This window comes from Pantherophis guttatus, chromosome 9 (genome assembly GCF_059756535.1).
Source record: "Pantherophis guttatus breed Tessera chromosome 9, ASM5975653v1, whole genome shotgun sequence".
NCBI classification, from domain to species: Eukaryota; Metazoa; Chordata; class Lepidosauria; order Squamata; family Colubridae; genus Pantherophis; species Pantherophis guttatus.
The window spans coordinates 9,208,443-9,223,423 of record NC_142071.1 but is presented as its reverse complement, the minus strand read 5'-3'; the positions used below and the strand labels follow the sequence as shown (position 1 = coordinate 9,223,423).

At 39.7% G+C, this 14,981-nt stretch overlaps 1 protein-coding gene across 2 annotated transcripts in view; it reads left to right on the top strand.

Annotated features, from left to right (window-relative positions):
* ADRA1A (adrenoceptor alpha 1A) overlaps nt 1–9,636 on the top strand; it is a 43,541-nt gene extending 33,905 nt beyond the window's left edge. For both annotated transcript variants that reach the window (XM_060693505.2, XM_060693506.2), the window contains exon 4: nt 5,760–9,636. In XM_060693505.2, the coding sequence (XP_060549488.1) occupies nt 5,760–6,277 (518 nt within the window). In that variant the 3' untranslated portion in view covers nt 6,278–9,636. The remainder of the gene's footprint in view (nt 1–5,759) is intronic.
* Nucleotides 9,637–14,981: the final 5,345 nt, after the last annotated feature.

The following is a 14,981-nucleotide window of genomic DNA, read 5'->3' as shown; positions in this document are numbered from 1 at the left end:
GTTGGAATTAGGAGCTGCCCTTGAGCACTCAATGCAAAAACTCAGGCAGAAAGTAAGATAATATAACAGTATTTTAAATGGGTCTTTTTGCAAAGGGGGCGGGGGGATAAATCAGCATGGAGAAGATCCGAGTTTTGCTCTTACCATTCAGACTAAAAAATTTCCAGATTGCATGGCTAATAAACTTCTAATACCTTGGTGTTGACCTTGATGAGGTCATGCGATGTGCTGGTTAAATATAAAACTATTTTCTATTGTGGCAGCCCCCAACTTTTTGGGCACCAGGGACCACTTCCATGGAAAGAGGTTTTTCTGCAGAATGGGAGTGTGTGTGTTTTATTTATTTATTTATTTATTGGCTCGATTTATATGCCGCCCTTCTCCGGAGACTCAGGGTGGCTTACAATGCGTTAAGCAATAGCCTTCATACTTTTGTATATACCTGTTTAGTAGGGCCTTTGGGCCCGCCTAAGCGATGTTCTTTTTTATACAAAGTCAGCTTATTGCCCCCACAATTTGGGTCCTCATTTTACCTACCTCGAAAGGATAGAAGGCTGAGTCAACCTTGAGCCTGGTGAGATTTGAACTTGTAGTAATTGCAGGCAGCTGGTGTTACTTAACAGCACTTTAGTCTGCTGCGCCACCAAGGCTCTGCATCCCACAGATGGGGCTTCACTTGTTTGCACCGCCTGGTTTTTGGCATGCCATGGCCCGGTGCCAGTCCATGGTTTGCTTATTTTTATTTTTATTTTTTATTATTATTATTATTATTATTATTATTATTATTATTATTATTATTATTATTATTTGATTTATATGCCACCCTTCTCCGGAGACTCAGGGCGGCTTACAATGCGCTAAGCAATAGCCTTCATACTTTTGTATATTTATACAAAATCAGCTTATTGCCCCCACAATTCAGGTCCTCATTTTACCTACCTTAGAAAGGATGGAAGGCTGAGTCAACCTTGAGCCTGGTGAGATTCGAACTTGCAGTAATTGCAGGCAGCTGATGTTAATAACAGTGCTTTAGTCTGCTGTGCCACCAGGGCTCTTGTTCTATTGCATTTCTAGTTTCTAATACTGCATATCTGGTTTCTCTTTCTATGATATACCCACACATACTTGTCACATATGCCACTGAGTACTGAGTCATGTAAACCTATAATTGTAGGAGATGACCAGGCTGAGCCTGAAGGAGGGGTCAAACGCATCGTAAGTAAGTCATGAGTCCTTGCATGCTCACAAGAGATCTATGTCCAGCCCACCTTGAATGCCTGTATTCCCACTCATTTCTCTTGACCATTAGTAGGTCAGATTTTTATAGAGAGTTTAAGATTGCACTAAACTAGGGGTCCGCAACCTTAAACACTTCAAAGAGCCATTTGGACATGTTTCTCACAGAAAAGAAAACACCGGGAGCCACAAAACCCTTCCCGTGACTGACAATTTCTTGAGTGGCCACAAAACTAGCATAAGTAGTTGAATTAAACATTCTGTTTTCTTCTGAAACTTTTCTTTTCTTGGATATTTATTTTATTTTATTTATTTTAATTTGATTTATATGCCGCCCTTCTCCGGAGACTCAGGGCGGCTTACAGTGCGCTAAGCAATAGCCTTCATACTTTTGTATATTTATACAAAGTCAGTTTATTGCCCCCACAAACTGGGTCCTCAATTTACCTACCTTAGAAAGGATGGAAGGCTGAGTCAATCTTGAGCCTGGTGAGATTCAAATTTACAGTAATTGCAGACAGCTGGTGTTAATCACAATGCTTTTAATCTGCTGAGCCACCAGGCCCTATATCCATGGTTGGCCTACTGGGGGCTGAAAAGCTCAATAAATCGCGTGCCAGCAGGTTTCACACATTGGCGGTTGTGATGCATATTTTGAGTGACAGGAAGTCGTAGCAGAGGGGTGAAAGAGACACATGCGGCTCCAGAGCCACAGGTTGCTGACCCCTGCACTAAACCTTTAAATTCATTTGAACTGCCTGAATCTCCTGAGGTGCTTGACAAGAATCTGCTTTGGAATTAGTCCTCCTCATGCATAAGCCATGCTTTGTGACAAATTGCTGGATCAATGCAATATACTTAACTTGGTTACTGAACTGACACATTTTTCTGCCTTTACAAACATTAAATCATGAATTAACTGAACACTTTGGGCTCACACATACTAAGCTACAAAAAAAAACTTGACAAGGTTAAAACTAAGCCTAAACGCAGCCACTAGGATTTTGACCGGTTTAAGCATATCATTAAACCATGAATGGTCATGGTGAACCATCCCTGTTGTGATTCTGCTATTTTACAAAAGTATTTTTCTGTACCAGCCTTGTTTTAATAGAGTTATTAAAGAGATTGCCTGAAGGCTTTTGCATAAAGCTGGAGAAGAAACCTGGGACAGAGACATAACAAAATAAATAAGTTGTGGGATTTTGGAAAAAAAAATAAAAAACTTACTCTGATGCAAAATGTAACATCCAGTTGATGACTCCAAGACAGCAGGGGATCAGTTCTCCAAACTACCTTCATTGATTTCCCATCTGTTTCTGGACCCTATTAAGAATGATAATTTTACTCTTTAAATCCCTAATTCAGCCACCTGAGCTTTTCCAGACGTTTCTGAACAGCAACTCCCTAAATTCCACTGTCACTTACCAAGTTCTTGAAATATTACCTCTTGGCCTGTTTAATACAGGAAAGCAATCCAGCATTTTAAGACCTAGATGAAATTAATTCACCATTTTTCTGTTTATTTTGGCAAGCTACCAGCAACCAATTTCCACGAGTTTCATAGAAAGAAACTGATTAAGGAAGAAGAAAATAGGTTTGAGTAACTGCAGATGTTCCTTAGAGTCTTTAAAAAAGGGGGTTTGCAATTCGGAATGATTATTAAATTCCATTAGCAGCTCTCTAAAGTGTTCGGTATGCTGATTTAAACTTGAAGCAAAGAGGCTTTGGGAATGTGATCCTACAATGCTGAATTTTACCATTAATGTTGAAACTGAATAGTCAATTAACCTGCATGGGGGGGGACCCCTTTTAAAAGCTGCATTACAGAAGGTCTCTTAACTTTGTATTTCGTTTAATTATTATAAGTGTTAACCACTTTTCTTGGAGAAACCACTGTAAGTAAATATCTCAGTTTCTGAATCCTGAAGATGCTTTCCACCTTTAACAACTTCAGACAATCTGACCTATCTAAACCCTCATCATTCTTCTTTTTTCTTTCTTTCTTTCTTCTTTCTTTCTTTCTTTCTTTCTTTCTTTCTTTCTTTCTTTTATTAGATTTATATACCACCCTACTCCCGAAGGACTCAGGGCGGTGAAGAGGCACAAAATAAAATACATAAATACAAAAGTTAAAAGATATAATTAAAACCAGATTAAATAATTTAGCCCAAGACAATTAAAAAATCCCAATAATTTAAAACAAATTAAAATTTCAATGTAAAAGAATTTTAAAACAGGGGAGAAAATTAGGCCAGGCCGGCTTGCTGGAATAGAAGAATCTTAAGAGCACGACGGAAAGTGCGTAGATCCGGGATCCTCCGTATCTCTGGGGGGAGCTCCTTCCAGATAGTGGGTGCCCCCACAGAGAAGGCCCTCCCCCTGGGGGCCGCCAGTCGACATTGTTTAGCTGATGGCACCCGGAGGAGCCCCTCTCTATGAGAGCGTACCGGCCAGTGGGAGGCTGCTTGTGGTAATAGGTGGTCCCGTAAATTCCATAAATTCTGTTTTCCCCATCTCCCTTTTTATTCGCTTTAAGCGAATAAAAAGTCTAATCATTCAGCTACTGATTTCAATATCAGTCCTGTGTATTTGAGATGCGAAGAGCCATTAAAGCTCAGTGTTGAGCAAAATCATTACCACGCTAGATCTATCTGGCCTCTTCTGCTGCTGTGCTCTGCAAGTATATTGCTGTTGCTTGTAATACAATAATGTTTGATAAATGTTATTCCAAGTCCATGACGTAGGGCACATGAATGATCCAGAAGGCCATTTTAACATCTTTTCCTCCAGTCTATGAGGCATTTCTGAAATATTTGCTTTATCGGAATAGCTTCAGTAACAAAATGCTGGTTGGTACCAAACATTTATTGCAGGACATGTTAAGATGTAGGGATTAGTGGCCATGTTTCTCCTCACACCAGCATCTCAACATAAGCAATCTTAGTCAGGTTGATTCATAGTGCCACACTGCTTCATGTTCTCCCTTCCACCAGCAACCCAATGGATTACCTACAATGCCTGATCTTCCATCACTGTCATCCCCGTTTCACAGATCAGATGTTGCAGATGATTCATGCAATTGGGCAGGAGCTCAGAAGCACAGCCTGCCTGTGATGGGTAGGAGGAAGATAAGCAGGTCATGTACCATGTACTTGATCTAAAATTACCTCCAGCCAATTCAGCTTCCTTTGAACTCATATTCATGTTTTTCTTCCAAATCTCTTGGCTGTTCTGCTGATAGATGTGTTGATTCATTGCACAGGGAAGGCAGCACACTGGGTGGATTTTAAAGGGAAATAATCCTCTGAAATAAGGGTTGTCTCTACCACACAATATCATGTAGGTTTGCTCATAAATTATTCCCATATATCCAAGTGCTTATTAGCAAGTAGCTCTTTTTTAATATTATTGCCTAAGACTTCTATAAGATGCTCTGACTATCTGAAGTAGAATGACGTTTGCTTTGTAATATCGGTACTTGTAGTGTACAATGAGTATGATTCGGGCATGAGAGGCTCTACAGCCTAAATTTGCAATGAGGGCGGTTTCTACTTCACTTGGATTAAGCTTAATTATGTGCAACAAAGGCATAATGATTATCTACACTTAGTTCCCTGATCCTAGGTAATCTCATTAAATAAAGTTATGTGCGTTTTGCTTCTATGCAAGGGCCACTCTACGAAAAATTGGTACTGCATCTAAACAAATAAAAAGAATAAAACAGAATAAAACTCAGACCGAATTAAGCCTTTCAGGAGTCTATGGATTTCAGTATTTCAACCTCTCCTGGCAAAATAAACAGGGATTTAAAACATTTAGCTGGACTTTTTCTTACATTATATTCTGAAATAGTTTTTCAGTTCCAATAGAAGAGAATATCTGTAGCTCATGGTTGAACCATGGAGTCCTTGGTAGTCTCTGAGCTTGGTTATTTTCTGGCAGATGTTTCATTACCCAATTAAATAACATCATCACTGTACACTACACAACTAGATAAGACACAGCACACACTGATGATGTTACATAGTCAGGTAATGAAATGGTTGCAACCAAACAACCAAGCGCAGAGAGCACCAAGGACTCCGCATACATTTTCTTGCCCAGAGATTACCTCAATTACGATGATTCCTAATTAAAAACTTTGTAAAAAAAAATTATTTGCTTCCTTTGATTTCTTACTCTTTGATCCTATGAAGTTTTTTATTTTTATTTATTTATTTTTTTTTAAATTTGATTTATATGCCGCCCTTCTCCGGAGACTCAGGGCGGCTTACAATGCGCTAAGCAATAGCCTTCATCCTTTTGTATATTTATACAAAGTCAGCTTACTGCCCCCACAACTGGATCCTCAATTTACCTACCTTAGAATGGATGGAAGGCTGAGTCAACCTTGAGCCTGGTAAGATTCGAACCTGCAGAAATTGCAGGCAGCTGTGTTAATTACAGGGTGCATTAAACCACTGTACTACCAAGTTTTATAAATCCATTAAAATTCTTGTTTGCTTTTGTTTCCATTTCAGGTTCTTTCTTTCCCAACAGCAAGCCCTCCGAAACCATTTTTAAAATTGCCTTTTGGCTTGGGTATATAAACAGCTGCATCAACCCCATCATTTACCCTTGTTCGAGTCAAGAGTTTAAAAAAGCATTCCAAAATATCCTAAGAGGCCAGTGTCTCCACAGGAAGTATTCCTCTAACAAATACTCCCTGAGCTTCACCCTCAATCACCCAAGCAACCATGTTCCTGAAGCTCCCAAAGATATTGTACGTATACCTGTTGGCTCTGGAGAACACTTCTATAAGATTTCCAAATCGGATGGCGTGTGTGAATGGAAACTTTTTTCAGCCATGCAGAGCATGTCAACCAAGAGCAATGCTTTGAAAGAGGGGTCCAGCTGTTCTACGGCCAAAGTGAAGAGCAAAGGTTTCCTGAGAGAGTGCTGCTGTGCAAACACATCAGGAGAAAACCCAAAGGACCAGCAAATACCCTCCATTAAAATACATACTGTCTCCATCAGTGAAAATGGAGAAGATGTTTAAAGACTTTCCATCATTTTGATGGGAGTTCTGCACTTTTACAGTGTGTTTTCATGGTTTGAAAGGTCTGCATTTTCAATGGGTCACAAGAGCAGGGCAAATAAAGTTCAGATCAGGCCAATCTCTGTAGAGATGGAAACCATGGGAAGACTTCCATCCATGCTGTTCCATTGGATTCTATGGGAAGTAGAACGGGGGTCCCTGTGGGGCTGGATGAATTCTGATTATTCAGATTTGATTTCTTATTCTTTTAAAGGTTTTGTTGTATCTTGTTATTTTAATTCAAGTTATCTAGCCTTTCGTTTTGTAATGATCAGTGGAGTAAAAACATTCTTGTAATATATCCTACAACAGAGAACCATTAATATATGTTCCAGCTTTCATTGCAAGTGCTTTTCTTTAGTTGTCAGCTTTTTTTTATTATTACAACTAACTCTGCATTGTGAAGATAAATTTGACCAGGCTGCAGTGTAGGCTAATAGAGAAATTTGGGAGGGAGGGATATGACATGACGTGACCCTCACCTTTTTATTAATGGAATGATTGTGGTCTTGTGAAATTGTGAGTACCATCAAGGCTCAATTGATGCAATGGGAGCTTATAGCTAAGCCATGACTCCAATTTTTACTTTTTAAAGTTTGAATGTAGCTGTCTTTCCCCAAACAGGTTTAGCTATACTGCTGAGTTGTATTGAGTTCATGCCAATTTAATTTATGCCTTCCCATCAAGAATGCTGAGAACTATAATGCATTTTGAGTGTTCAAAATTGTCTTTTTCCACCTTAGACTCAATAGAGTAACTTTGGGAAAAGAGGGTTGCTATTAAATTTGTTAATATTTGTAGTATAGCTAGGGCACAGAGCTTTCTTTCAATTGACTTTAGCTACCATAAATTAAATTGCTTTCCCTGAGATTACCAAACCATAAATCAATCCTCTACAAATTGGATGAAATCATTCATCTATCAGTTACTTATTTTCTATGAGAAATTTTCCTCATGAGTATACTATTAAAAAAAGGAATGCAGTACTTTCTCGTTAATCCAGATTATTTGAATTTGGTTTATAGTTCTAAATCAACCAGGAAATCATGGCAATGCAAAGTTCTGAATGTTTTCAATTTATGAATGGACGCCAGTACAATAAAACCTCATTGTCTTCTATTACCGTAGTTTCAGCATTGGAAAATTATCCTCATTCATAAAGAGTTGTATAGAATATTCCTCAACGCTCAGATTAATGAGAAGTCTTCAATTCATGTGAAACTCTTGGCAGGCTCATGTATTTATATTTCACACGTTGTCTCCTGGAAAATCAAGCGGTGAGTGAACAGGTAATGGGACCATTAGAAATTAAAACAGAGTAGACTGGATCTAGGCAAATTTAGTAACAGACTACATTCAGATACTACATTAAACATTGTGGTCTTAGCTTCAATTTAAGGTGTTGCTTAAACCCAGCCATAGTTTAGGTAAATGTATGAGCCTAGTCACATACATTCATTTATTTTAACCATTACTAACTTGGGAGCCACAGATTTTGATGGGAACAAACCAAAAATAACATGGCAATTCTTACCAGCAATAGTAAACAATAATATATAGATCAGAATAACAGAGTTGAAAAGGACCTTGGAGGTCTTCTAGTCCAACCCCTTATTCAAGCAGGAGACCTAGTACCATTCCAGATAAGTGGCTGTCCAATCTCTTCTTAAAAGATGGTGCATCCACAACTTCTAAAGGCAAGTTACAGTAATTGTTCCCATTGTTAGGATATTTCTCCTTAGTTCTAGGTTGGTTCTCTCCTTGATTAGGATATTTCTGGATTCTTAGAACTTTAGGACAGTATAACAAGTGACACAGGATTAGGAAATGCAATTTAAATTAATCTGAATCCAGCCAAACTATTTTTAATGAAACCATTCACGCTGCCAGGATTATTCAAGGAAAAATAAAGCATAAGGTGAATTGTCCCATGTGTGTTATCTGTGTGCATGATTGAAGCTGTTGTGCCCTGTTATTTGGGATTGCTAAATCATTTTTTTTTTCCTGGTGACATCAATTTATTATCGATTAATATTAATCCAAGATCAAAGAATGTTCTCATTTCTCAGCAATTTTCTATTGCTATAGTATCAAAGGATTACATGGAATGAATTACCCAAAATAATCACAAGTGTAATAGGAATTAGCCTTCTGTCCTTTTTGCTACAGCCTCATGCTCCAGTTCTGCTCTGGGTTATATACCAATTCTCAAGAGGAGAAGAAATGGTACAATTTTTTAAAAGGAGACATCTTGTCCACCCGAAGTATCAAATAGAAAGGAAGTTCATGTCTTAAGTGTCTCTCAGGAAGTAGCTATTGTAGAAATTTCCCAGGACCAAACTGGAATTGACTGAGTGGTAATGTTCACATGGGAAGTTTACCCATGGAATGTTACATTCCTTTTTTTAATTTATTTATTTTTTTCATTTAATTTTCCTGCATGCTTCTTCTGTTTATACTGATGTCCTGCAAACCAAGCAGAAAGTACTTAGAAAGTGGATTAAAAACTGCTTAAAATCCTAGCTTTTCCATTTTATTTTATTTTTTTCCACTCAGGTCATTACAGAATCACCTGGTGCTACTATTTTCATGCTGGAAAGATTTAGTATAGAATCTTCTTACACATCTTTCTTGCTTGCCTGCAGTGCTAATTTGCTAGCAGGTGGGGTGGAAATGCTTCTAGACTTTATGATACAGAAGAGAAAATGTTGACTGTAGGCATGGCTGTAGCCTATGAACCTGACCTCTGTTTGCAAACATTTAGTAAAAAAGGACTCACTGCAGATTTTATTCTGCTAATCACTGCCAACTATAGGGGCTGGTGCTCATTTCCATTTCAAGGACATTGAGCCAGCGCTGTCAAAAGAAATTTCTGTGGTCATGTGGCCAGCATGATGTCATGGAGCATTATTACCTTCCTACCAAAGTGGTACCTATTTATGTACTTGCATTTGCATGCTTTGGAACTGCTAGTTTGGCAGGTGCTGAGACGGAAAATAGGAGCTCACCCCATCATGGGGCACTCAGGTCTCAAACCTAGGCTGCCAGCTGTCCAGCCGACAAGCCTAGTATCTTAACAGATAATCTAAAATGCTGATTTCTGTCCAAAATCTAAATTGGGAACCAGAGTCTACCATTATTGTTTTTAAAATGTCCTGTGGCTGTGTATGTAACAGTGCATTGGAAATAGAAATGGATCTCTATTCAAAATGCTGCAATACAGGCTAAACAATTGTATTTATTTTTTTCCTGGTTGGCATTTTCATGATGGAAACTACTATATTGTGAGCACAGTAAAAAAAAAATTGTGAGAAACTTCAGTGCGTGACTAAGAACTATTTATTTTGGAGAAGTCATGATGTAATGATAGAGTACATTTTTTCATGGAGAAATTCCTTGCTTTAAGCCTCGTATGTATGATTGGAAAGAAAACATGGACTGGTGGAGCTAATGCTATGCTAGATGGACCAGTGATTTGGTGTAGTATATACTTATTTTATGCACCATCATTTGAAGATGGAATATACATTACTATATTTAATAGATATCTTGTAATAATTCTTTATCATTAGTCATTCTGATAGGGTTCAATGGGATCTGAAGATCAAATAACTAGAGGACAATGAGAAGATACATCTTGTTACCACATCTATGTGGAAAAAAGTCTAAATAATAATGGTCTAATGTGATTTTTCAATATCTCTGTATAGCTGTCTAGTGGTTATCCAGATTTTTTCAACGTAGATATCGTAGCCCTAACATATGCGATTCCCTTGGTTCATATTCAGGGGTGAAAAACCCATATCGCCAAATGTTATTGGATGACAATTCTTTGTGACCACTGTTGAAGACTACTATTAGCTGTAGCCAGTTTGCACCACTTCGGGAGAACTGGTTGTTAACTTTCTGAGCAATTTGGCAAACTGATTGTTGGAAGAAATCATTAGGGCAGAGACCCAGTTGTTAAATTACTTGAATCCCACTACTGGCTATAGCTCTACTACATCTGAAAGGATACATTACAGAATCAAAGGAAATCTCCTACCAAAAAAATCTCAAAATTTTGGGACTCCCCAAAAAGAAGAAAATAGTTCGCTTATGTAGACCTTTTTTGACAGCATAAACAGAGAGGCAGCTACTAGCTTAATAAATGCCTAAAACTTTGCATGAAAAGGGGGTTAAAATTCCATCTTTGGTATCTCCAGATTGGTCTGGAAAGTTTTCTATCAGAAATCCTGAAGAGCTACTGCCTGCCAGCATAGTCCACTGGCCGACCCAGTATGGGTCCATTTCCTGTGCCTTTCCCATGTATAAATCAGCTTATTTATTTTTATACCATGGACTCTCTTGCAGCCTTCTGGCTTTATTTAGCATCTCTACAATATTTTTAGTGTTCAGAAACACTATCATGCTGATCTTGTTTGACCTTACACAAACTGTTTTTTCGTTAGGGACTGAAAGGCAGAGAGGTTCAAAGCCAGTTACTCATATGGAATATCCATTTTCAATGGTCTAAGGTCCATACGATTAAATATTGAAATTAAATTAAACAAACCTGCAAGAATAACGCCATCGGGGGTGAAGGTGGGGTGGAAGATCAGAATTGCCACTTGCCACTAGAACTTGCTTCTTCTGAGATGGATTATTTCTAAAAAAATCAAAAATGAAGCAAAAATGAATTTCAAGTCCTTTTAAGGTACAATGAACAGGACAATGTGGAGCTGGGGATTTTAACAATGCATTCTGAGATCAAAGCAGTTGCTTGTGTATGCAGGAAGTCCTCGACTTACAACCATTTGTTTAATGATTGTTCAAAGTTACAACTGCACTGAAAAAAACGGGTCCCTCGCATGTTGCAGCACATGGTCACATGATAAAAACTCTGGTGCTTGGCAATTGGCATGTGTTTATGATGATTGCAACATCTTGGGGTCACATGGTCACTGTTCACATCAGTGTTCCATCAGCGCTGCTGGCTGGGGGATTCTGGGAGTTGAAGTCCACCCATCTTCAAGCTACCAAGGTTGAGAAACACTGGTTTCACATGGTCACAAGTCAATGGGCGGGGGGTGCCTGATTTGCTTAACGACTGTCTGACTCACTTAACAACCACAGCCAAAAAAGGTCATAAAATTGGGTGCAACTCACTTAATAATCGCCTTATTTAACAATAAAAATTCTGACTGTATTTATTCAGTAATCAGATTCACATCGCTGCCCATTTCACCAAAAACAACTTCCTTTTCCATTGATCAGTTGAGTATTGAGAAGAAAAGAAAACTGGACACAAAGCCACTGGATCTCAGCATATGAACCTGTTTGAAGAACCCATAAAAGTAATATGCGTTTATGCAAGCCACATGAACCTGCAAAAGGACATTATCCATATAGCTTAGTGTAGAAAATCTTAAAAAGTTCCCAAGATTGTGGATGAGAAAAACAAGCTCCTAACGTTGTTTGCAAAAACTGTTTCTAGGTGATTAAAACGTAAGTTCCTAAATAAATTATATAATATCATTGTAGCATAATAGGCCAAAAAAAAAAAGATACCTCAAACTGAAGCACAGAGACTCTGGATTAAAAAAAAAAAATCTAAGTAGCAGAGAGTAGTTCCGGATGAAAAGATAATATATAATTTGCAGGTTCAGTATGTGGCAGCTTCATATGTCTTTCTGGGAGAAGCCGCCCCAGGAGCAGGGATTGCAGCTCTCTTGTCACAGCCAAGAAATTGCAGATGAATCCAAGAGCTTGTAGCAATCAGCCTTGCTACTCTATTCAGTAGACAAGCACTACTTAAAAACCCTACATTGGATACCTATTGTTGTGGCTCCGTTACCGGAGCCTGTGTCATCGTCAGGAGAGGACTCCGAGAGTGAAGGGGAGGAGTTGGCAAGGCCTCCCTCTCCAGGACCCTCCTCTCTGGCAATGCCTTCAGCATCTGCCGAAGGGCAAGAGATAGGGCCGGGGCCAAGCATGTCCACGCAGCCACAGATGGACAGTGATGAGGGTAATGGGTCTTGGCTGGATCCACACCAGCGTCGCAGAAATAAGCGCGCGCAACAGAAGAAAAGGCATGTCCGAGATTAGGCTGAGTCACTGGACCACACCCCACAGGATATAAAAGGGAGTGTGGTGGCCAGTCAAACCTTGTGACGAACAAAGCTGAAAGCTTCCACGCCATTCTGCATTGCCGGACTTTTGCTATAAGACTTTGCTGGAGTATCTCTGGACTTGATTAACTCCGTAATTATTGAGCTGTTTCTTTTGATGTATCAGAAGTGGGGAGAAGTTATCTCTCCTCTTTGTAAATAATAAACTCTTGGCAGGCAGCCACTAGGTTGTTGCCAAGTTCCGTTATCTTAAGGAAAAGGGTTTTGCTGGCTGGTTTGGTCTTTAACTCCTGAACATCTGTTGGTGTGTGTGCGTGTGGTTGGGGACAGAACACCTATATCTTCACTTAAGGTGCCCCCTGAGACTCTCCATCTGCAACGTGAGATGAGAAAAATTATAAAATAGATCAGACATCATCATATTACAATACAGACACCCTCACGTTCAACTCCTGGTGACTACAAGGATGTGTTTGTATAGGTTTCTTGGCAGTACTATGGAAAAGTTTTGCTGTTGCCTTCTACCAGTGTATTTTTTTCCCTCTCAATCTAGCCTACAGTCCCCAGATTCCTTGATAGTCTCTTATCCAGAATTTACCAGATCTGCTCCTAATACCCCCACTCATAGGACTTCACTCTATTAACTGAATTTAATTAATCTAACTCAATTGTAATTAGGTTTTCATTTACAATTAGGTTTTCATTCAAAAGCCATGGTGGCGCAGAGGTTAGAATCAGTGGTGGGTTGCTCCTGGTTCTATTAAAAATGGCGGGAGACTCCGCCCACCTGCCCTGATGTCACATTTGGTGATCTGCGCATGTGCACGCTCCTGTTGCAAACTGGTAGTAAAGGTAAGTAGAACCCACCCCTGGTTAGAATGCAGTACTACAGGCTACTTCTGCTGACTGCCGGCTGGCTGCCTGCAGTTTGACAGTTTGATTCTGACCGGCTCAAGGATGACTCAGCCTTCCATCCTTCCGAGGTGGGTAAAATGAGGACCCAGATTGTTGGGGGCAATAGGCTGACTCTGTAAACCGCTTAGAGAGGACTGTAAAGCACTGTGAAGCTGTGTATAGGTCTAAGTGCTATTGCTATATTGCTACATTAAATGAAATCAAATTACTTTTTTAGTCTAAAGGTAAAAGTTTCCCCTGTCTGGTCATGTCCAAACTCTTGGAGGTAGTGTCATTTATTTATTAGTCCAATTTATATGCCACCCTTCTCCATAGACTCAGGGTGGCTTACAATGCATTATAGCAATAGCCTGCATACTTTTTTGTATATACCTGCTTATTAGGACTTTCGCCCCCCCCCAAGCGGTATTGTTCTATACAAAGTTGTCTTATTGCCCCCACAATCCTCAATTTACCTACCTCGAAAGCATGGAAGGCTGAGTCAACCTTGAGCCTAGTGAGATTCGAACTTGCACTAATTGCAGGCAGCTGGCAGCTAAATGCTAGCACTTAACAGCACTTAATCTGCTGCACCACCAAGGCTCTTTTATCTCCATTTTCTAGCTGAGGGAGCCAGTATTGTCTGAAGATGCTTCCTCGGTCATGTGACCAGCATGACATAGGGCAAAGTGCATGGAATGCTGTTACCTTCTCACTGAAGTGGTACCTATTTATCTACTTGCATTTACATCCTTACGAACTGCTAGGTTGCCAGGAGCTGGGAAAATAGGGGGAGCACAACCCATCCTGCGATCCTTAAGTATTGAACTGTCAACATTCCGGTCGACAAGCCCAGAATCTTAATCATTAGATAACTGTATCTTCCTCCTCCCCCCACCCCCACCCCCCGCTGCCATTTTTTTTTTCTTATCCTACACTACCCAATTTTCAGATTGTAACTTAAAAAACCACGCTTAAGTTGAATTTTTGCAAGAAACATAGGATAAATGCTGGCGATTCAGAAGAGACAGTGATAAAACTGATCCCTAATGACCTCAGCAGTTGATTGATTTTTAGATTCACTTTGGATAGCAATATCCAAACCACGTTCCCAGAAAAACTTGGCTACAGGCAAGCTGTTAAGTTAGCTCTCTGCAAAGAGATAGGTATATGATGGTAGATCAATATAAAAGCATGCTTTGCATACAGAGGTCCTCAGGTTTCCAGGTTTAGGTAGGCGGTGTCTTCTGCTGTCTGAGAATTTTAGAGCTGCTATCAAGCAAAATAAGGAAAAACATTGGGAAAACATTGCTTTGGGAGGCAACAATCCCCACAATTAGTTAAGCCAGGGGTCGGCAACCTTAAACACTCAGAGCCACAAAGGTCCTAACTAGAAGCCCCCCGTTTAATTCTGGAGCCAACTGGAAGTCCAGTTCCCCCATCATAGTCTCCTCCTAGCACAGCATCTTTTTTCCTCTACTTGTCCTAACCAAAAGCCCTATCAATTGTGGAGCCGACCAGCAACAGGGAGCCACAGCAAAGGAATGAAAGAGCCATATGAGGCTCCAGAGCTGCGGGTTGCTGACCCCGGAGTTAACCAAACCACATATAGACATCTGCTTCTCAAACTACTTTGGTTGATGAATATGTGCCTGCAAGTT